The sequence below is a fragment of the Anomaloglossus baeobatrachus genome, chromosome 1 (genome assembly GCF_048569485.1).
Source record: "Anomaloglossus baeobatrachus isolate aAnoBae1 chromosome 1, aAnoBae1.hap1, whole genome shotgun sequence".
In the NCBI taxonomy this organism is placed as follows: Eukaryota; Metazoa; Chordata; class Amphibia; order Anura; family Aromobatidae; genus Anomaloglossus; species Anomaloglossus baeobatrachus.
In genome coordinates this window covers 860,130,476-860,154,953 of record NC_134353.1, presented here as the reverse complement: position 1 = coordinate 860,154,953, position 24,478 = coordinate 860,130,476, and the positions used below count along the sequence as shown (strand labels likewise).

Below are 24,478 nucleotides of genomic sequence, written 5' to 3'. Positions count from 1 at the left end.
CTAACTCTATTCGATGGTTTTCTTTTCATTGTTGTGTTAATTACTTCAAATACCAGAATGATAAGGGTTAATTTACCTGGAAGTTCATTAGCTTTACTTTTAACTGTTTGCCTAGGTAGTATGATATATGTCACCCATATTTAGTGGTTCACAGTAAAGCACCATGTAATGCAGGTGATATACCCAGACGGCAATGCCTGTAGCTGCATAAAGCCCTCCATACACATATGTTGCTTTGACCAATTGTTCAGTTGAAAGCCATCTCATTTGGCCGAGTGCTCTTGTAATCTCTATGAGAAAGCCGCTGACAGACGTCTCTTACGGTGGCTTACTCCGGAAGACCAAAGTGATCTGCTGCCCAATATCATACATGCCCGATCAACATCTCCGGCAACAATCAGTTGGCTGGTGTCCCAATACATATTAGACTGTCGGCTGAACCTGTCGATATCGGATGATGCTGCCAACATTAATCTAATAAGTATAGGAGGTGCTTGTGGCCCCCAACTATCAGTCTTTAATAGAATTGGTCTTCTCACGTAGGCCAAAAAGACCTTTTCTGCTCCCTAAAGCTTCATGGCAACTGCAACTCTGTACTCACTATAGTAATACCCCTGCAGGGTGGTTATCCCTACATCTGTCCATTGTTGAGGTTTTGTCTCTGATAAGGTTAAGCTTTTTCCTCTTCTCAGAACCTGTAACTACCAAAAACATTACCTCTTGGGGAGTCTTTGAACCAATCAAGCTCATTGCCTTTCTGTGAGTAAAATGGTTGAATGGTGTCATCTGTGTATGCTTCAATTTTTTTCATCATCCCTAAATGAGGAACCAGTGTAACACCAAAAGCCATTTCATCCATATAATATGTAAAGGAACACAACTCTACAACCTGTGTACACCCCTTATACATAGTCTCACAGTCTGTCTTGGGACCCTGTTCTCGAGATCGTTGGAGTTCACAAAGGTCATATCCCCAGAAGTAATCCATGTATCACCTGTCCTGTAGATAGATGATGAATGTATTGGTGGGGAACTCCTTAAAGAAGTTATCCACTACCCTAAAGGGTACTTTACACGCTGCAATCTCACTAGCGAGATCGCAAGCGATCGAACCCGCCCCCGTCGGTTGTGCGACACGGGCAAATCGCTGTCTGTGCCGCACAACCTCGCTTACCCCCGTCACATGCACTTACCTGCCCTGCGACGTCGCTCTTTCTAAGGGGGCGGTTCATGCAGCGTCATAGCGACGTCACACGGCAGCCATCCAATATAAGCGGAGGGGCGGAGATGAGCAGGACGTAACATCCCGCCCACCTCCTTCCTTCCTCATTGCCGGTGGACGCAGGTAAGGAGATGTTCGTCGCTCCTGCGGTGTCACACACAGCGATGTGTGGTGCCGCAGGAACGAGGAACAGCATCGCTAATAAGCAGAGAACGATTTTTTAGTTTCAGGACAACCTGCTGCAGCAAACGATTTTAACCGCTTTTGCGATCGTTTAAGGTCGCTTGTACTTGTCACACACTGCGATATCGTTAATGACGCCGTATGTGCGTCACAAACACCGTGACCCCGGCGATAATTCAATAACGATATTGCAGCCTGTAAAGTCCCCTTTAGTCATTTCATTTTTTTATTGATCAATCAATGCATCCATACATTTATTATAGTAATATAAACCTTTTATTATGCAGATAACAGCACTTGATGTCTGCCAGCAGCAGCTTTGTTGTTTAAATCCATCTTTTCCCCTACCCAGACTTACTCTGTTCTATTACTACAAGTTTCATAATGCAGGACAGTAGCCTGTTATCCAGCACATAGCTCGCCCCTTCCCTTCTCCACCCTATGTTGCTGATGATATTGAGAAATAACAAGTGTCAGAGTGGCCCAGGGTAGTTCCCAGCTTATCTGGCAATTGCCAGATGGCCAGTACAGGCCTGCCACTGTGTTTGTGATGCAAATTCCATCGCTTTTTAGCTGTCCATGTAAGTGATTGGATTACCTTAACCCTTTGCTAGTGAAGTGCTGAGATCTGCATTTCAAAAGCAAAGGTGTCAGCCCCTACTTTTACTGATGGATGAAATGAAATTATCAACTCATCTTGTGAGGCAGACTAATTGTGATTCACTCAAAAACATCTACACCCACCATCAGAAGCACAGTGACAACTTCCTTTCATTTAGCCTGATTTCTGTGCCGGAAAAGGCAGTACCAGGAGGAAAATGAATCTGGCACATAGTACTGGATTGTTATCCCGCACTATGTGATCCCTGCTGAGATGCGCTCATAGAAGTTATATATCCAGTGTAAGTATATTACAAAAGGTATTGTTTTGAAGAGCTATAATATATGGCAAAGGGGTGAAAAAGCAGTGGAAAACACCTATAAGGGACTGTGCGCACTGGGTAGATGAGTTTCTTAAGCAAAATACACACCCTCTGGCAGAATTCCACACCTGTGGCAAAAAAACGCACCCGAAATCCGCATGCGGTTTTACCGCGGTTTGTTACGGTTTTGCCATGAATTTGTCCCTGCGGTTTTTAACCATTTATCAATGGCAAAACCGCAGGTACCTGCGGAAAAGAAGTGACATGCTGCTTCTTTTTGCTGCAGAAATTCTGCAGCCAAACCTGTAGGGAAAAAAAAACGCAGTGTGCGTACAGCATTTTGGATTTCACATAGATTTTGCTGGGGAAGGACTGCAGAAACGTTAGGAACAAAAAACTGCACCTTTTCTGCAGCAAAAACAGCGGCAAAAAACGCAGTGTGCGCACAGGGCCTAAATATGTTCATCATAGGCTCCAATACCTGGATGTGACTGCTCCTCCTATACTTCAGATACTACACAGCACATATTGTATCTGTATATGTTCAACTACTGTAAGAGCTATAGAGATGCCATGAAGGGTTTCTCCGATTTACCTTTTCTTTTCTACTTTGTTTGTAAATTGCATCTAATGAAGTGATTTTTCCGCATTTGAAGACTGCTGTCTCCTTAGTTAAATAGACTTGTTCCTATCGCTCTGTGTGAAATGGGTGATCGGCTTTGAACTGATTGCAGATTTATGAATGATTAAGGCTGAACACTAACTACAAAGATCAAAAGTAATTTATAGAACTGACGGCGAAACCTCTCCTGAGGGAGACGACTAGCTGATGTTTCCAACAAGGCTGAACGATAATTCTTAAAGAGACACTGTAACAATCACAAACATGTATGGATTTAGTGGATGATATTGCGGATGCTTTAAATGTCACACTGTCCAGTAGTCCTTTACATATTATATACAGTACAATCTACATATGTTTGTTTTACTTGAGACTGAATCTCTATACAGTAAAATGTTCAGCATCCAAGAGTCCAATATCTTAAAGGAAGACCTAAATTTCTACTTATTCACTCCAGCCACAAATTGAGACCAGACCTTTGCCATTCATGTTTATAGGAAGAGATGGCACTTCTTTAGTTGATTGACAGATCTCTCTCGTGTGTACAGATGGAAACACCTGTCAATTACCTAGAACAAAGAAAGGAGAAACTGTCCGGGGCTACTTGTAACGCTTGTCACTACCCAACAAGGTCGCATGAACGGAAGGGGTCTGGTAACAGGAGGTCACGTATAATCATAAGGGGTAAACAGAGACGTAGTCAGGGCACAATCCGAGGGTCACAATACCAAAAGGGCACGTAGTAGTAAAAGTGAGCAAGCAAAGACGTAGTCAGATAACGGTACAGGGTCCAAGACAGGAATAGGGAGTAGTCAGAGGGAAGTCCAATAACAGTGTGGGGTCAGAAAACAAAATCAGAATACTAGCAGATAGGGCTCTTTTCCACTTGCGTACCGCTTCCAATGCGGGAGCATCGGAAGCGATATGCTAATGACCCTCTGCTGCGGGTGTCAGCCGAGGGTCATGCGACTGTGATGCGAACTTACGATCGCATAACAGCTATAGAGAAAATGGAGGGAGCACTTTCTCCCCATCTCTTCCCCTGTCTGTCTCTGCGTGCACCGCACTGCAGTTGCATAACATGTGAGTGCAGTGCGATGTTGGGGGTGCGTGAGCCGAGACTCTGTGGAGAGATAACAGGAAAAGAGGAAACTCGCTCATTGATTAAGACTGGTGCGAGTGCATCAGGTTTTTGTCTTACATGTATTATTAAAAAAAACTTTGGCAATGTTTTCTTTCCACATCTTTTTTAGACTCTAAGTTCCTGTTATTTCAGGAAATCTACATGTACAAATGCCACAATAGTCAGACCCCGACCCTATCCTTTGTTTTAGAGCATCTTTTGAACCTGTAGAAAGGTCATTGTGAATGCAATTGGGGCAGGTTCAACTGTGACATAAAATTATGATTAGTGGAACATGTATGGTGTTTAGACATGTTACCTAGCATTGTAATCCTGCCTCTGGCCTAAAACACACTTCCGCAAAAAAAACTTACATGTCTTACGGTCCGTTTTTCGGGTCCGTGTTCCGTTTTTTAGGGGCGTTTCTCCGGTACGTATGGCATCCGTGTGATGGCGTATGCGAGCCGTGTGTGCGTGTGGAATGTCCGTATTGACATAAAATACGTACGTGTGCTGTCCGTGTGCTGTCCGTTTTTAAAGGCCCGCATTCTTACCCAATTAACGATTTTAATCATTCATCATGAGATCCTGGTGTTGTTGTTTGCTCTCAAATGACCTGATAGATTGGTAGCAAGTGTTGCAGATTTTGTGATGAAAAATGGACACGGACGATACGTGCTGAACACGGACATACTCCATGTGCGGTCCATGCAGGCACGGACCCATAGACTATCGCGGGTCCGTGCCTGCGTGCTGCCGGCCAAAAACAGACATGTCGTCCGTGTAGAAAAGCTCACACACGTACTTACCACACGGACACACGTTCCGTGTGATTTTACGTGTGTGTGCCATCTACCATTGAATAACATGGGTCTTCGTGTCTCTGTGTCTCCGGTACGTGCAAATACATACCGCACACGTACAAAAAAAACGGATGTGGGTTGCAGGTCTCTGATCATAAGGAAACAGTTGTAAAGTCTTTCTGAAAGGACAGGATGTCAGACTCTGAAATAAACAGTGATCACTATGAAAACATGAAAATTGTAAGATTACCAATTTTGTCTTAGATGTTACAAATAGTAATATGAAAAAAGTGACAAAATGTTTAAAAAAAAAATACAAACATAAAAACCTCATTTAAACAATAAGTTATTTGATGTTAATTTCCTTTTAAAGGGAGACACGACTTCCAATCCGACTTGAATAGTCTCTTCCTTCCACTGACAAGGAAAAGGGTAACAATTTTTTTAACTTTTGATTCTTAAGGGGGCTTTACACGCTACGATATCGTTAATGTTTTATCGTCAGGGTCACATTGTTAGTGACGCACATCCGGCGTCATTAACAATATCGCAGCGTGTAATACTTACCAGCGACCTTAGGCGACCTCAAAAATGGTGAAAATCGTTCACCATGGAGAGGTCGTCCCAAACTCAAAAATCGGTAAGGGTTGTTTAGCGTTGTGGTTCATCGCTCATGCGGCAGCACACATCGCTATGTGTGACACCGCATGAGCGAGGAACGTCTCCTTACCTGCCGCCGGCCGCAATGCAGAAGGAAGAGGTGGGCGGGATGTTTACATCACACTCAGCTCCGCCCCTCCGCTTTCATTGGCCGGCCGCTTAGTGACGTTGCGGTTACGTCGCTGTGATGCCGAACGTCCCTCCCCCTTGAAGGAGGGATTGTTCGGCAGTCACAGCGCCGCCGACGACCAGGTAAGTATGTGTGACGCTGCGTAGCGATAATGTTCGCTACGGCAGCGATCACAAACAATCGCATGCGCGACGGGGGCGGGTACTTACACGCTCGCTATCACTACAAATTGCTAGCGATATCGCTACCGTGTAAAGCCCCCTTTAGGCTCCATATCTCACCATCCACCACAGCTTAGAACATGAGACTACCTTTATTTTATAGACAATCATCTTGACTATCTCATTTATGATTAGTTATGCAGATTCTTGTCAAGTCACTGAGAAACCAAGGAAAAAATTGTGAAAACATACCCTGCTGTAACTAAATAAAAGCATAGTGCATATAAACATAGGGTACTTAGTAAACACTGTTTTTAATCAAAAAAAGCATAAAGCTATCCCACCAACGCCAAGGTGTACCCAGTTGGGATAGTACCTACACTCTCTAATATTAAAACCTTACCATGGGTCTAAAATAGGCCTCAATGTGGCTAAGGGCTGAGAGCGACCGGGTCCCAACAGGACACACACAGTCAGGGGGATTCACAGAATGAAATGTCCAGCTCGCTGAGAAGGGGGCCACTCCCTGTTTGTACTGAATACAAAAAAAAAAAAAAAAACTACATAAAAACAAAAAAGTGAGCCGGAGTATGAGATGGAATACATGGTACTTGTGAGACCATGTTCACACTGGCCATGAGACAAAGAGAAACCAAGGAAAAAATTGTGAAAACATACCCTGCTGTAACTAAATAAAAGCATAGTGCATATAAACATAGGGTACTTAGTAAACACTGTTTTTGATCAAAAAAAGCATAAAGCTATCCCACCAACGCCAAGGTGTACCCAGTTGGGATAGTACCTACACTCTCTAATATTAAAACCTTACCATGGGTCTAAAATAGGCCTCAATGTGGCTAAGGGCTGAGAGCGACCGGGTCCCAACAGGACACACACAGTCAGGGGGATTCACAGAATGAAATGTCCAGCTCGCTGAGAAGGGGGCCACTCCCTGTTTGTACTGAATACAAAAAAAAAAACAAAAAAGTGAGCCGGAGTATGAGATGGAATACATGGTACTTGTGAGACCATGTTCACACTGGCCATGAGACAAAGAGAAACCAAGGAAAAAATTGTGAAAACATACCCTGCTGTAACTAAATAAAAGCATAGTGCATATAAACATAGGGTACTTAGTAAACACTGTTTTTGATCAAAAAAAGCATAAAGCTATCCCACCAACGCCAAGGTGTACCCAGTTGGGATAGTACCTACACTCTCTAATATTAAAACCTTACCATGGGTCTAAAATAGGCCTCAATGTGGCTAAGGGCTGAGAGCGACCGGGTCCCAACAGGACACACACAGTCAGGGGGATTCACAGCTGCGTAGCGATAATGTTCGCTACGGCAGCGATCACAAACAATCGCATGCGCGACCGGGGCGGGTACTTACACACTCGCTATCACTACAAATTGCTAGCGATATCGCTACTGTGTAAAGCCCCCTTTAGGCTCCATATCTCACCATCCACCACAGCTTAGAACATGAGACTACCTTTATTTTATAGACAATCATCTTGACTATCTCATTTATGATTAGTTATGCAGATTCTTGTCAAGTCACTGCATTGTTGTTTTGCTCCTAAACATGTACATTTTTGTTATTTTGTTATTATTTTGTAGTTCAATTGGGTTGAGGTCTGGGGACTGTGGAGCCCATCCATCACCTCTACTTCAGTGTCATTGAACCATTTCTTCACCAATCGTGACATATGCTTCGAGTCGTTGTTCTGCTGGAACACTATGTTGTCTTTTTCGTACCTATAGTACTCAAGTGTAGGAAGTAACTCATCTTGTTTCTCACATATAGCTCAGCATTGAGACCACCATAGATCCTGGTCAAGTGTCCAACACCTTTGGCTGTGAAACACCCCCATATCATCAGGCTCCCTCCACCGAACTTGGCAGTTCCTTCAATTTCTTGATCCATTAGCCCCTTTTTCCTTTGTTTCTTCCAGACCAATTTGCACCCATCAGAGCCTAGTCCAGGGGTCGGGAACCTTTTTGGCTGAGAGAGCCATGAACGCCACTTCATTCCTTGAGAGCCAAACTCACCAGGGGGGAGTAGCGATGGTGGAGCGGCTCAAGAGGGTCAGTGTGCGGAGGGTCGGTGATACTGCTGCGGGCTCGTGGGGTGTCACAGAAGCGGGCGGCACTGATCTGCCGGTGTGCTGCTTTGAATCTCCAACAGTCAATGAGATTGACGTCAAGAAAATTGCCACGGCGCATGCACAAAATGACTGCAGAGTCCTATCTGCGCATGCGCCGCCTCGCAGTCATTTTCTTGAAGTCGATCTCATCAACTGCAGGAGATTTAAAGCAGCCCACAGATCAATGGCGCCCGCCACCACCGCGACAGCCCACAGTATTGCCAACCCTGTGCGACGCTGCCACCCCGGTAAGCCTTTTGCAGTTTGTAAGATGCACCCCCATTTTCCCCCCAGTTTTGAGGGAAAAAAGTGTGTCTTATAAACTGGAAGATTTGTCTGCGAGCCAGATCCGGCCATCAAAAGAGCCACATCTGGCTCACGAGCAATAGGTTCCCGACCCCTGGCCTAGTCTATTGACTTTTGTCTCATCGCTCTAGATCACCCTTTTTACACTTTTTGTAATTATGACGATGTTGAAGCCAAGGCTTCTCCACCTTTTTTCCGGCTAGTATTCCAGACTTATGTAACATGCATTGCACAGTGCTTGCATGGACATCTGTAATCTCACTATTATGAAGAATACGAGCCGCCCCCACTGCCGTTTTTGTTGCATCAGAACTGATAGATCTCATGATGAGCCGACTTGTTAACTCTGGTATGTTGCCTGGACGTTCCCCTCTTGGCTTTTGAATGGATGGATGAACTTCATTTCATATTATTCCAACTGTCATGGCCTCACATGATGCAGTTTAGCCATTTTCTTGACCGAGAGACTGCTATCTATGAACTGGATGAAGCTGTTTCTCTTTTCTTGGGAAATCTTCATGGCTGCTCTTCATTTCGAACCAGTGACCTTTCATTTGGAAATCAACATAATAACTCATTGAGCTATTAGGGAATGTGACAACAGGTTGTAATTTGTAGTATGCAGGAAGAAATAAAAAAAATTCAAACACTAGGAGCAAAACAGTAACAATGCACTGATATGACAATAATCTGCATAACTGATCATATACTAAATAGTCGCAGGTCAAATTTATGTATGAGATAGCCAAGATGATCTATAAAATGAAGATAGTCTCACATTCGAAGATGTAGTGATGGTGAGATATGGAGCCTGAAAGTTAAAATTGAAAACATTGTTACCCTTTTGCTCGTCAGTGTATTGCCTCATAGATTGTAAGCTCTTGTGAGCAAGGACAGAATTCCTCTATGAATTGTGTAGCAGAATATGCTGGGGCTATATGAATGACTATTATTAATATTATTATTACTTCAGCAATCTTTGAGCAGTTTATATTTTTAAACCTGAGAATAAAGTTGAGCTGAGCTCTCTTTGCTTATCCCTATAAGTACTACTATAAAATAATGGAAGCAGAACATTTCATGAAGTAGAGAATATCACCAGTTCTCCGACTTTACTCAATTGGCATCACGACACCCCTGTGCTCAATAAGTGGACCAATTTTCAGATCGTAGCAAACTTTTGTAATATTTCTACAAGAGAACCTGTCACATACACCATCTGCAACATGGTAAAATGCAGAAGTAGCTAAGCAGATTGGTATATATGGTAGTTTTGTGGGACCAGATTCTGTGTAATTCATACATTATAAATTGCATCTATGCATCTATTCATAGGACTTCAGTGCACAGGTCCATTAAGAGCCTTAGGCTGAGGCCAAACGGGGATTAGAGCGAGTCCTCACATGACATTCGGCACACGCTGGCAGCACAGCGGGAGCCGATTGTCATGTGAGTGTCATGCGACTGTGGTCCGATCGTGCGATCAGACCACAGTTGCGGAGGGGAAGGCCGGCACTGTGGAGGGGAAGGCTGGTGCTGCGCAGGAGAGGGAGGGATTTATCTCCCCATCTCCTCTGTTGCCGACTGATGCGAGAATCGCACTGCTCTCGCGTTACACCGGTGTAACGCGAGTGCAGTGCGATGTTTCTCTCGCCCCATAGACTTGAATGGGTGTGAGTGAAACAAGATCACATTCCACCCGCATCATGCTGCGATTGTTTTCTCAGTCTAATTAGGGCTGAGAAAACAATCGCTCATGGGACCATAGAGTAATATTGGTCTGAGTGGAATGCGATTTTTTTATCGCATTCCACTCGCTCCGTATTACTCGCCATGTGTGCTGACCCTTACAGTAATGATGAGCGAATAGTAAGATATTTGGGTTTGGATTATTTGTACTGAATACCTAGTACTATTCCAGTATTCATCACGAATTACAAACTAATGCAAGCTAATAGAGAACAGGAGCATTTTTCATGAAGATGTCCAAGAAAAATACTCAGATTCATCATTGACTTGTATTAGATCCGTTATTTGGAACAAATACCGGAATAGTACTAGGTATTGGGTGCGAATAATCCGAACCCGAATATTTTACTATTCATTCATCACATCACTACCTTACAGCTATCATACGTACAGTGCCTACAAGTAGTATTCAACCCCCTGCAGATTTAGCAGGTTTACACATTCGGAATTAACTTGGCATTGTGACATTTGGACTGTAGATCAGCCTGGAAGTGTGAAATGCACTGCAGCAAAAAAGAATGTTATTTTTTTTTTTTTTTTTTTAAATTGTGAAAAGTTTATTCAGAGTGTCATTTATTATTCAACCCTTCAATCCACCAGAATTCTGTTTGGTTCCCCTAAAGTATTAAGAAGTATTTCAGGCACAAAGAACAATGAGCTTCACATGTTTGGATTAATTATCTCTTTTTCCAGCCTTTTCTGACTAATTAAGACCCTCCCCAAACTTGTGAACAGCACTCATACTTGGTCAACATGGGAAAGACAAAGGAGCATTCCAAGGCCATCAGAGACAAGATCGTGGAGGGTCACAAGGCTGGCAAGGGGTACAAAACCCTTTCCAAGGAGTTGGGCCTACCTGTCTCCACTGTTGGGAGCATCATCCGGAAGTGGAAGGCTTATGGAACTACTGTTAGCCTTCCACGGCCTGGACAGCCTTTGAAAGTTTCCACCCGTGCCGAGGCCAGGCTTGTCCGAAGAGTCAAGGCTAACCCAAGGACAACAAGGAAGGAGGTCCGGGAAGATCTCATGGCAGTGGGGACATTGGTTTCAGTCAATACCATAAGTAACGTACTCCACAGCAATGGTCTCCGTTCCAGACGAGCCCGTAAGGTACCTTTACTTTCAAAGCGTCATGTCAAGGCTCGTCTACAGTTTGCTCATGATCACTTGGAGGACTCTGAGACAGACTGGTTCAAGGTTCTCTGTTCTGATGAGACCAAGATCGAGATGTTTGGTGCCAACCACACACGTGACATTTGGAGACTGGATGGCACTGCATACGACCCCAAGAATACCATCCCTACAGTCAAGCATAGTGGTGGCAGCATCATGCTGTGGGGCTGTTTCTCAGCCAAGGGGCCTGGCCATCTGGTCCGCATCCATGGGAAGATGGATAGCACGGCCTACCTGGAGATTTTGGCCAAGAACCTCTGCTCCTCCATCAAGGATCTTAAGATGGGTCATTATTTCATCTTCCAACAAGACAACGACCCAAAGCACACAGCCAAGAAAACCAAGGCCTGGTTCAAGAGGGAAAAAATCAAGGTGTTGAAGTGGCCTAGTCAGTCTCCTGACCTTAACCCAATTGAAAACTTGTGGAAGGAGCTCAAGATTAAAGTCCACATGAGACACCCAAAGAACCTAGATAACTTGGAGAAGATCTGCATGGAGGAGTGGGCCAAGATAACTCCAGAGACCTGTGCCGGCCTGATCAGGTCTTATAAAAGACGATTATTAGCTGTAATTGCAAACAAGGGTTATTCCACAAAATATTAAACCTAGGGGTTGAATAATAATTGACCCACACTTTTATGTTGAAAATTTATTAACATTTAACTGAGCAACATAACTTGTTGGTTTGTAAGATTTATGCATCTGTTAATAAATCCTGCTCTTGTTTGAAGTTTGCAGGCTCTAACTTATTTGCATCTTATCAAACCTGCTAAATCTGCAGGGGGTTGAATACTACTTGTAGGCACTGTAGAAGGCAAGCAAGTATTGAATAAGACTGACTCCTAAACATAGAATGAGAAGAGATACAAGTGAATAAAAAACAAATTATGATGAACCCTTACCCATAAAACGATATATCTGTATGCTCAGTGTCAGACTGAGGCAGCAAGGGCCAACCAGTAACAATGACTTTTGAGGGTCCACTAATTAAGTACATGCAAATATTCCATTCACAAAATTACCTGTGCTTCTAGATAATAATATACTGGATAGTTTGTAAAATGAATGATGTGATGCTTCCTTTATAGATATATAGTGAAACAAGTGTATTGTGCCAACTACTGATTATGTTGGAGGAAAGTGACTTGGGGCCCACCGGAGGATTCTCCTGCTGTCCTGTGGGCCAGTCCAAGCCTGTGTATGCTTAGCTCCTGCTGCCCTATAACATGATATTTGAAGATCAGTTCAATATGAAATGTGTCATTTAATAATTTAATGTCGCCCACTGACGGCTTTTTGGTTTTTTTCCACTATATAACTTTATAGTGTATGAGGGTTTTTTGGCCAGTGCTATGTATTGTAGCCTTGTAATTTTTTTATTTTATTTTGTGTTTTTACAGCAGTTCTGCCATTAACAAGCACTGGGAAGCAGAACTGGCCACACTCAAAGGAAACAATGCCAAGCTCACAGCAGCCTTGCTGGAGTCTACTGCCAATGTCAAACAATGGAAACAACAGCTTGCTGCGTATCAGGAAGAAGCAGAGCGTCTCCACAAACGGGTGGGTATTGGCAAAACCAATGGTGGCTCATGGTGTGGAGCGCCAGGTGGGAACCGGTTAGTTTTTCATGTATTATATTCACAGGATGTTACATGTCATTCTTTTTCTTGAAATCACTTTGCTCTATATATTTCTACAAATTCACCATACAATCTTGGGAGCTTATGGTTGTCTTAGGCTCTTTCAATGTAGCTTCCATTTCCATGTTTGGGAAAGTCTGAGATAGTACATCTTACCGTTATAAAGTCCAAATTACTTACATTCATTAATACTATTTATTTATGGAATAAGAATAAAATCAATGGATGTTCTTTAAAGGGAACCTGTCCCAGATTTGGCAACTATAAACTGCGGCCATCACCAGTGAGCTGTTATATACAGCATTCCAGAATACTCTATATAAGAGCCCAGGCTGCTATGTAGAATGTAAAAATCACTTTTATAATACTCATTTAGGAGTCGGTCCGGTCCAATGGGTGTCGCTGCTCCCCGGTCCGACGCTACCTCTCTCCAGTCCAGTGCATCCTCTCTACGGCGATCGCCGTCTTCCTTCGACCCAGCCCAGTATGGATGACGCGTCCTACATCATCCACATTGGCTGGCATTGGGGTCCTGCGCAGGCTCACTTTGACCTGCCCTGCTTGGGCCAGATCAAAGTACTGTAATATGCAAGCATGATGAAAGGTGAAAGGCCGCCCATGCATTACAGTACTTATATCTGCTCTGAGCAGGGCAGATCAAAGTGCCCCTGCGCAGGACCACATTGCTGGCTTGTGTGAAGGACATAGGACACATCATCCATACTGGGCTAGGTCGAAGGAGGATGGCAATCACAGCAGAGAGGAGGTGCCGGACCGGAGAGAGGAGGCATCAGACTGAAGAGCAGCGACACCCAGCGGACTAGACCGTCCTGTAGGTGATTTTTACGTTATACAGAGCAGCCTTGGCTCTTATATGTAGTATTCTGAGAATCAGCCTCCAGAGCTTATTTTATAAGAAAGGGGGAATTACCAGTGTGAGACATGCAGGAGAGCAGACTGTCAGTCATTACATGCTCACACCGGTTAAAGGGGAAGTGATAGTCCCCTATTAATTACTAATGTCAGCCTTGACTATTAATGATGAATATTTAAATTAATTAATGATGCTTTAATGTTTCCTGTTCCCTATGCTATATACTGTATGTAAAAACAGCAAGTAAACTGAGATGAAACAGTGTACTAAGAAAGAATATTTATTATACGCTCCAAAAAGTCTACAGTTTATTATTTTACTAGCTACAAAAATGCAATAAGAGCACAATAATAATACACAAACCCACAATAACCTAACAACTTTACACATATTACTTAAAACACATACACAATAGCAGCCCACTCCACCTAACACTAGCTGTCCCTAGATGGAGATTAAGGGGTTAATAGCAGTGCAACAAGGGTTAAGATAAATAACCTTTTTTGTGGAAAGATTTAATATATAAGGGGGTTAAAGCAGGGGTCCGACAGGTTACTCACAGTATGCAGGGGTAATGCAGGGTTAATGCAGTGATATTAGTGATGGTTAGAATGCAGGGGTACTGGAGAAGGATACTTAGCACAGTATGCTGTAGGGATGCGGATGAGGGAAGAGCGGAAGGACTAAGAACCCACTTGATGGTGGGGCTACGATGGACAGGAGACGGCAGAGCTGACGGGCTTCTTCCACATAGGAGATGAAATAGACTGAGCGTTGCTACTGCCGAATATTTTAACCCAGTGTGACACTCTTCCATGTGCTTCTGCCCCCTGCAGGTGCACTTGCAAGACGCAAGTGCCAGCGTGGTGATATGATGTGACCACCCCAGCACATGCATACCTGCTGACGCCCTGTCCCAGCGGCAGGGTGCTTTGAAGTGCCGCACGCTTCCAGTGATATGATTCCATTGCCAGGAACATCCTTGATCCTTTGTTCTAGCAGCCTGTGGTCATCTCCTGATATGGTAATTAAGCCTGTCAGCAGATGATCTGCAATCAACAGATGGACTATTGTCCATCTGCTTTTGATAAACCCAGACTGGATATTCCTTCTTAGTCCAGAGCATTATACATGTGGGGGAACATCAGTGGGAGCCTATGTGGGGTCAAATATATGTGTGGGGTTGGTTTCTATACATACATATAGAAAGAGAGATAAATAGATGGATATTTACACAATTGGGCACACATGGGATACTTACCTCTACACTAATTTCTCCCTTTCATATAAAATAGGATCTGGAGGCAGATTCTCGGGGTATATCTGTGTCTGCCCCATAGCTCTTAATAGCTCATTTACATATTAAGAAAAACATGGATTTTCCTGGAAAAAAGACATCAGATCACAGATATAATTTTATACAGCTTCCTAGACCTACATACCCATATAGGACTAATGAAGGTGAATCCTACTGACAGATTCCCTTTATAAAATTCTGACCTTTCTAAACAAAAATAAAAATTTGTTTGTGGTATAACTTTTTTTTATTTTTTTTGTCAATGGAGCAGTGTGGGGGTTGTTTTTTGTGTGCATACATTTTTATTGACACATTGTTGGTGTACAAAAACATTATGATCCTTTTTATTGTATTTTAAGTGAGAAGGGCAACAACCAAAAAATGGCAAATTATTTTATGCTGTTAATCTTCTTGCTGAAATAATTTTATATTTGATAGATAGGACTATTGATGTGGTGATATTGAATATGATTTTCTGATTTCTTTATTTTTGGATGGGGTGAGGAAGGAAGGGGGGGTGATTAAAATCTTTCATTTTTTATATTTTTGTTTTATTAACGTCTCTAAGTCATTTTATTTTTACTTGATTTTTAGTCCCCATACAGTACTTGAACCGGTGATCTTTTTGCTTGTACTATACATCATAGTATTACAGTTTTAATGTACAAATCACAGCCTCCCTTGATGCCCAGTCTGTGACTGTGCTTCACGGGTGAATCAACCTATCAGGGGCGATTGTGCTGAAGGATGGCTAAAACAAGAGCAGACATACTATTGGTGCACAGGTAGCAGAGAATTAAAGGGGCATACTTCCACCTTCAAAGAAGCAAGTGGCTTCTGTCACAAACACATAAAGGGGTCCCATGTATTCTTCTTGCAACTGGTGGACACAGACAGAATATAGTATGTGGGCACTTTTCAGTCCAATAACTCACCAAAATGCACAATTCCACCTGCTTTGAAGGTGGCAGTTATCCCCTTACCTCTTGGGCCCCTTTGTGTCTGCTACAGGTTTTATGGACTCCTGACTGGATGTCCTAGTAGGATTACACCACTTACACATGAACTGACAGCGGCATTTAAGTGGTTAAACAACAGCGAATAGAGCTATCTCTGATTCCTGCTGTTAGAAGTAGGTGCTGGGTGTATACCACAACTGGCACCTGCCCTGTGTGATGAGGGCTCAGCTTCTGAACCTGTTACGTACACCTGCACCTGCTCCATTACGGATATATAAGTCATGGTGCGGGAAGGGGTAATAGGTCATTTGGACTTCTATGGCATTCACTTTTAGGCTGCTATTTTTAGGCTGGGGGTGGCCCAATAAGCATGTGTCTCCCCAGCCTGAGAATACCAGCTTCCAGCTGTCGGGCTTTATCTTGGCTGGGTATCCAAAAAAGCCGCATTCATTCATCTTATTTTGATACACAACCAAGATAAGTGCACGGCTGGGGGCTGCAGCCTGTAGCCGTATTCTTTATCTGTGCTGGGTATCATAATATGAGGAGACCTTCGCTAAATATTTTATTTATTTTTATACCATGATAGATGCATGTAGCGTCTGTGATTGGAAGCAGTCAGCTGACACTCAGGGTGGGGGCACATCTGACTGCAACTAATCACAGATGCCGGTGGGTGCGGAAAGCAGTGCATATGTAATGAAGGTAATGAGCGGCCCTGGAAGGGAATAAGCAGCTGCGGGAGCAGTTACAGCTGCGCCAGAGCCTCGGTAAGTATGAAGCGCTTGCTATTATCCCTCCTACCACCATTTTTAATAGCCAAATTCTGGTCCCCATAGACTTATATGGGGACCAGCGTCCGGACAGATATCCTGGATCAATCTTGGGCCGGAACCAGTTTTTTTTTAACCTGGTTAGACCCGCCAGTCCCGGATATCTGCGTGTCCGCCCATCACTAATAATAAGCCTCCATAAGTATAAGAATTATGTGTTAGTTGAATGGAAGGTTACAATTAATTAGAGAGGTTTTCCAAGTGCAGAAAACTGAGCAAAACTCAGCAAAGGTCTTCTGAATATATAGTGTTCTGGTGTCCAGGGCAATGTAACTTGAGGAGGCCTTAGCATTTGTCTTATGCCTGCGCCCCATTAAACAGCTTGTTGGTGGATGTGCTGAGATCTGATATTTCTCAATTTTATAGAGTTGAAGAACTCTTTACAACATTGAGCAAGGAAACAAATTTCTGTATAGTTGTACTGTGATGAATGATGTTCTCTCTTTCCACAGGTGAGCGAGTTAGAATGTGTCAGCAGTCAAGCGAATGCAGTGCAAACGCACAAAACAGAACTGAACCAGACTATACAAGAATTAGAGTCCACACTAAAAAAGAAAGAAGAGGTACAGTACATTTCTCCAATGGAGCCAGTGCTTACACGAGATTTTACTCACTGGATTGTGAGACTCTGTTTGTTGTGTGCCATTGTTATGTGCCTTATTTTTTCTTATACCTCTGCCACATATCATAAGCCAAATATTAATCTAGGAGAGCAACATATTAGCATTACCATAGGATTTAAAGTAACCAATCACTGAATAATCAACATATCCTTTCCATTTTGGATTTCAAAGGGGTATTCTCAAGTTCTGTCTACGAGAAAGGGAATAATTTCCAAATCGCTGGTGGTCCAAACTTGGGACTGCCCATTTTAAAGGTTTATACAGGTAAAAAAATAAACTTAGTAAATTATGCAACTTACTAGTACAGTTAGGACTAGAAGATATCCTGATCTTCAGGACAAAGGTCCAGCCATAGGTCCCAGCAGGCAAAAGGTCAAGCACGTGGGTCCCAGCAGGCAAAAGGTCCAGCCGTGGGTCCCAGAAGGCAAAAGGTCTAGCCGTGGGTCCCAGCAGGCAAAAGGTCCAGCCGTGGGTCCCAGCAGGCAAAAGGTCCAGCCATGGGTCCCAGCAGGCAAAAGGTCCAGCCGTGGGTCCCAGCAGGCAAAAGGTCCAGCTATGGGTCTCAGCAGAGCAGGTCCAGCCACGGGTCCCAGCAGGCAAAAGGTCCAGCTATGGGTCTCAGCAGAGCAGGTCCAGCCACGGGTCCCAGCAAGTTCTCTTCAGGAAAGTGCTCTGAAGTTGCATTCTTAAAAGTGTGATATTTAGACATAAGGCTTCATTCAGATGACCTTTTATTTGCATACGAGAAAAAAAACCTCCACAATTTTTCATCACTGTGCCAGATCCAATTTTCATCCATTTTTGGGTCTTGTGTCCATTTTTACCATCAGTATGGGATCCGTTTATCTTATGCAAAAAAAAGATAACACTTTCCAAGCATTTCCTACCCATTAAATAGTAAATACCAGAAAGCAGTTGGATGAAAACTGATTAACTTGCAATGGTATTAGTGACAAGCGAGCTCTACCATGCTCGGGTGCTCGGTACTAGTAACGAGCAGTTGGATGCTCAGATGGGCACGACTCGAGCATCAGAGTATAATGGAAGTCAATGGCGGACTGGAGCATTTTTTAGGAAAATTTCCAAGAAAAATGTTTGAGTCTCCCATTTACTTCCATTATACTCAGGTACTGGAGTCACACCCATCAGAGCATCTAACTGCTCATGATGAGTACCGAGCACCCAAGCATGGTAGTGTTCACACGTCACTTATTGATAAATTTGATTCATGACTTAGATCAAAACAAGACATGTCTCCATTTTTTCTTTTTTTTGCTGTTATTCAGTTTGCAAAAAACTATGGAAATGTGAGCAACCCCAGAGACTATAATGTTTACATGCAAATAGGAATAACGTTTGGAACACCATTCTAAGTCCGAACTGGGTGCAAAAACCTAAAAAAACATCACTATGGGGAGATAAGGTATGCACACCAGTGACTATGTAAGGGGAATACATGAAATAGCAGAAACTGCTGTGTGAATACTGACTTGAAAAATCCAATAGCTATATGTAAGAGTGAAAATGTGAAAAATGGAATCTGCATTACTGCCATGAACATATGAATCAAGAGAAATTTAGCTACTGAATTGATCAATGCAATAGAGCCCCAACACTACGCCAAAGTATTTCTACACCTATTGCCAATCCATATCATACGCATAAATAGCCTGGGTCTCAGCGTCCCATACACGGTAGGTTTTTTAACTGCATGAGAGGACACACACAAGCTAGGGACCCCAACGTAGAGAAATACTTTGGCGTAGTGTTGGGGCTCTATTGCATTGATCAATTCAGTAGCTAAATTTCTCTTGATTCATATGTTCATGGCAGTAATGCAGATTCCATTTTTCACATTTTCACTCTTACATATAGCTATTGGATTTTTCAAGTCAGTATTCACACAGCAGTTTCTGCTATTTCATGTATTCCCCTTACATAGTCACTGGTGTGCATACCTTATCTCCCCATTATAATGTTTACATGGTCTATCTGTAAAAAACATGTATGGGGAAAAATAGACATCCAAATGAGGCCCAACACACATATTTTCATTCACAACTTCAATTCCAACCAAGTTGGGATGGTGTGGAAAATGTAGAGAGAACAAGAATGCAATGATTTGGAAATCTCTTAGCCCCCTTTCATACTGTGTTCTGATCTCCATTCAGTGTTCCTGTCGATGCTTCTGTCTGAACACCCCATAAAACGGGTTTCGTACGCATGTGCCGACTGGGCCATTGACTATAATGGTGCAGACCGAGTTACCGTGTGCTCTGTCGTGCACCATTTTTGAGAGTATTTCGCTTTCTGGAGGGGGACACCGAGATGCCCGATAGGACCACTGAACGGAGATCAGAAAGCAACGTTGTTGATAAAATAGTCATATTTTATTCTCAGCAGAACATACATTACAGTTAAGAAGGTGAATGTTAGATATTTCTCCATTTCATTTGAACAAATTAACTCATTTAAAATTCATGGCAACAACACATCTCAAAAAAGTTTGGAAAGCGTTAACAAAGGTTGGAAAAGTAAGTGGCTTAAAGGGAACCTGTCAGGTGCAATATACACCCAGTACCACGAGCAGTTCTGGGTGCATATTGCAAATCCCTGCCTAACTGTCCCTGTATACACTAGCATAGATAAAGAGATTGTTAGAAAAAGTATTTCTAAAGATCCTTTATGATATGCTAATGAGTGAGGGGACTAGTCACAAGGGTGTTACTTCCCCCAACTAATCTGCCTTCTTAGCATGGTAGTACGCCCACAGGGACGTGCTAACATGCTACTCAATGCAACATCATGTTACGGTTGCTGCGAGCACTGGAGACTATGTCCAGATTTCTTGCTACTGCACATGTGCGAGCGCTGGAGACTAAGTCCAGATTTCTTGCTACTGCACATGTGCGAGCGCTGGAGACTAAGTCCAGATTTCTTGCTACTGCACATGTGCGAGCGCTGGAGACTAAGTCCAGATTTCTTGCTACTGCACATGTGCGAGCGCCGGAAACTAAGTCCAATCTTGGAGCCATTGCACATGTGCGGGTGACATCATCGCTGACACGAGGTTACATGTCTCTGACACCTTCTATGCCGATTGGTTGCTGGTCATGTGCTTGTGACGCCTTGCTCGGTGATAGGCCAGCATGACGTCACTCCTGTCGTTCTGGCAGCGGATTGGCTCTGGTGTCCTCCATCTTGGATGAGGCACAGAGTCTATATAAGACCCTGACACACGCCGCATGGTGCTCAGTCCTCTTGGTTCATGCATATGAGTAGACGCTCTGTGCGCGTTCCTCTAGGCATTCCTCTGTCTATGCTAGGTGAGCGCTACCGGCAGGGTAGCGTTCTTATACCTTACAGCTTCGGCTGCTGTCCGTATCCTTACCTCTTAGGGGAGCGGACATAGGCAGGTGCCTGAGGCACATGGTCTGGCTGGGCCTTGTGATTCTACTCGTAGGTGGACGTTGCCGCTAGGGTAACGTTCCTTATACTGCGTCTGGCAGTTGTTCGTATCCTCGCACACTAGGGGAGCGAACAGAGGTAGGAGCTTTGTGCGGCTTACGCTGCTGTTCGTCTCTTTTGCACCACTAGAAGAGCGGACCTAGGCAGGTGCCATATCTAGTGGTTCGTGTCCTCGCACACTAGTGGAGCGAACGCAGGTAGGAGCTTTGTGCGGCTTACGCTGCTGTTCGTCTCTTTTGCACCACTAGAAGAGCGGACCTAGGTAGGTGCCATTTCGCACACATTGCCTTTGTCTCTGTGATTATTAACAGAGTTCATTCCACACACCCTCCAAGTAAGGGAGGAATTGCTTTACTTACTTATTATATCCTTCTGTGAGTTAACAGAGGTATTGCACTCTGCCATAGTCTGCAGCAAAGTCTTTGCACGGTGGACCCTGACTGTCTGATACTCCTTTCGGTTATTATCAGACAGCCCCCCGTAACATTAGGACTGAGCCAAGGGTCTGGCAGTTATGGCAGAATATCAGCAGTTACACCGTTACATACAAGTACTTGAGTCACGGCTCAAGAGTATAGAGGATAAACCTCAGACCATGGTGACATCTGCACATGATCCTCGACTTGCTCTGCCAAACAGATATTCTGGCGATGCCAGATCATGTCGTGGTTTCATTAGTCAGTGTCAGATACACCTAGAGGTCAACTCTTCTCGCTTCTCTACGGAGAGGTCCAGAGTAGGCTTTATCATCTCCTTACTTCAGGACAAAGCCTTAGAATGGGCGACTCCCCTATGGGAGCGCTCTGATGTGGTTACTCTGAGACATCAAAATTTTCTTGATGCTCTTAAGGCGGTATTCATGGGTCCGCAGGTTACCCATGATGCGGCCCTGAGACTGTTAGATCTATCTCAGGGTTCGTTATCCACTAGGTCTTATGCCATTGCTTTTAGAACTCTGGTGGCAGAACTAGATTAGCCAGAGAAGGTGTTGATTCCTATCTTCTGGAGAGGGTTGGCAGGCTATGTCAAGGATGCCCTTGCTACTCGTGAGGTCCCTGCTTCTCTGGAGGACTTGATCACAGTAGCAACGAGGATCGATGTACGCCATAAGGAACGTAGACTCGAGGTCTCTTCCTCACGCCCTAAGCATCGGGCTATTCCAGTTGTTGAGGGTCCACTACCATCTTCCTCAGCATCTGAAACATCTCCCACTCCTATGGAGTTAGGTCATACGTTCTCCAGACTACGCAAGTCTGGTCCTCCTATATGTTACGTATGTCGTCAGGCTGGGCACTATGCCAACAAGTGTCCTAGTCGTCAAGGAAACTCCCTGGCCTAGTAACCATTAGAGGGGGGTTACTAGAGACGTCTTCTGCACCCTCTAAGTGTTGTATCCCAGGTCAGCTCTCGTTATCTGAGAATACATGGCCTATTATGGCTTTTGTGGATTCCGGAGCTGACGGGATTTTTGTGTCCTCAGGATTTGTAAAGGGACACAATATTCCCTCTATCATGTTAGAGGCGCCTATTCCTGTCCGTGTTGTTAATGGAACTATGTTGTCTGACTCCATTACATTGAGGACAGTTCCCTTGCGCCTTTCCCTGTCTCAGGGTCACATAGAGGAGATTTCTTTTCTTGTTTTGCCTGAGGGTATAGACGACGTCCTTCTGGGTCTTCCATGGCTTCGGACTCATGCTCCTCACATTGACTGGGAGTCTGACAGCATTATTAGTTGGGGTTCGAAATGTCAGTCCCGATGTCTTCCCTTACCACCTAAGGTCGTTGCGGTTGCATCAACTGATCTCTCTCCCATACCTACACCCTATTTGGATTTCGCTGACGTGTTCTCCAAACAGGGTGCTGAGGTTCTTCCACCCCATAGGCCGTATGACTGTGCCATAGACCTTATCCCAGGTTCGGTTCCACCTAAAGGCAGGGTTTACCCCCTGTCGATACCTGAGTCGGAGGCCATGTCGACCTATATAAGAGAGAGTTTAGAGAAGGGGTTCATTCGTAAGTCTGTCTCTCCCGCGGTGTTACGGTTGCTGCGAGCACTGGAGACTATGTCCAGATTTCTTGCTACTGCACATGTGCGAGCGCTGGAGACTAAGTCCAGATTTCTTGCTACTGCACATGTGCGAGCGCTGGAGACTAAGTCCAGATTTCTTGCTACTGCACATGTGCGAGCGCTGGAGACTAAGTCCAGATTTCTTGCTACTGCACATGTGCGAGCGCCGGAGACTAAGTCCAATCTTGGAGCCATTGCACATGTGCGGGTGACATCATCGCTGACACGAGGTCACATGTCTCTGACACCTTCTATGCCGATTGGTCGCTGGTCATGTGCTTGTGACGTCTTGCTCGGTGATAGGCCAGCATGACGTCACTCCTGTCGTTCTGGCAGCGGATTGGCTCTGGTGTCCTCCATCTTGGATGAGGCACAGAGTCTATATAAGACCCTGACACACGCCGCATGGTGCTCAGTCCTCTTGGTTCATGCATATGAGTAGACGCTCTGTGCGCGTTCCTCTAGGCATTCCTCTGTCTATGCTAGGTGAGCGCTACCGGCAGGGTAGCGTTCTTATACCTTACAGCTTCGGCTGCTGTCCGTATCCTTACCTCTTAGGTGAGCGGACATAGGCAGGTGCCTGAGGCACATGGTCTGGCTGGGCCTTGTGATTCTACTCGTAGGTGGACGTTGCCGCTAGGGTAACGTTCCTTATACTGCGTCTGGCAGTTCGTATCCTCGCACACTAGGGGAGCGAACAGAGGTAGGAGATTTGTGCGGCTTACGCTGCTGTTCGTCTCTTTTGCACCACTAGAAGAGCGGACCTAGGCAGGTGCCATATCTAGTGGTTCGTGTCCTCGCACACTAGTGGAGCGAACGCAGGTAGGAGCTTTGTGCGGCTTACGCTGCTGTTCGTCTCTTTTGCACCACTAGAAGAGCGGACCTAGGTAGGTGCCATTTCGCACACATTGCCTTTGTCTCTGTGATTATTAACAGAGATCATTCCACACACCCTCCAAGTAAGGGAGGAATTGCTTTACTTACCTATTATATTCTTCTGTGAGTTAACAGAGGTATTGCACTCTGCCATAGTTTGCAGCAAAGTCTTTGCACGGTGGACCCTGACTGTCTGATACTCCTTTCAGTTATTATCAGACAGCCCCCCGTAACATTAGGACTGAGGCAAGGGTCTGGCAGTTATGGCAGAATATCAGCAGTTACACCGTTACATACAAGTACTTGAGTCACGGCTCAAGAGTATAGAGGATAAACCTCAGACCATGGTGACATCTGCACATGATCCTCGACTTGCTCTGCCAAACAGATATTCTGGCGATGCCAGATCATGTCGTGGTTTCATTAGTCAGTGTCAGATACACCTAGAGGTCAACTCTTCTCGCTTCTCTACGGAGAGGTCCAGAGTAGGCTTTATCATCTCCTTACTTCAGGACAAAGCCTTAGAATGGGCGACTCCCCTATGGGAGCGCTCTGATGTGGTTACTCTGAGACATCAAGACTTTCTTGATGCTCTTAAGGCGGTATTCATGGGTCCGCAGGTTACCCATGAT

At 44.3% G+C, this 24,478-nt stretch overlaps 1 protein-coding gene across 5 annotated transcripts in view; it reads left to right on the top strand.

Annotated features, from left to right (window-relative positions):
* HOMER1 (homer scaffold protein 1) overlaps positions 1 to 24,478 on the top strand; it is a 170,099-nt gene that overhangs the window by 130,088 nt on the left and 15,533 nt on the right. For all 5 annotated transcript variants that reach the window (XM_075325749.1, XM_075325732.1, XM_075325739.1 and 2 more), the window contains exons 7-8: positions 12,608 to 12,767; positions 17,263 to 17,373. In XM_075325749.1, the coding sequence (XP_075181864.1) occupies positions 12,608 to 12,767; positions 17,263 to 17,373 (271 nt within the window). The remainder of the gene's footprint in view (positions 1 to 12,607; positions 12,768 to 17,262; positions 17,374 to 24,478) is intronic.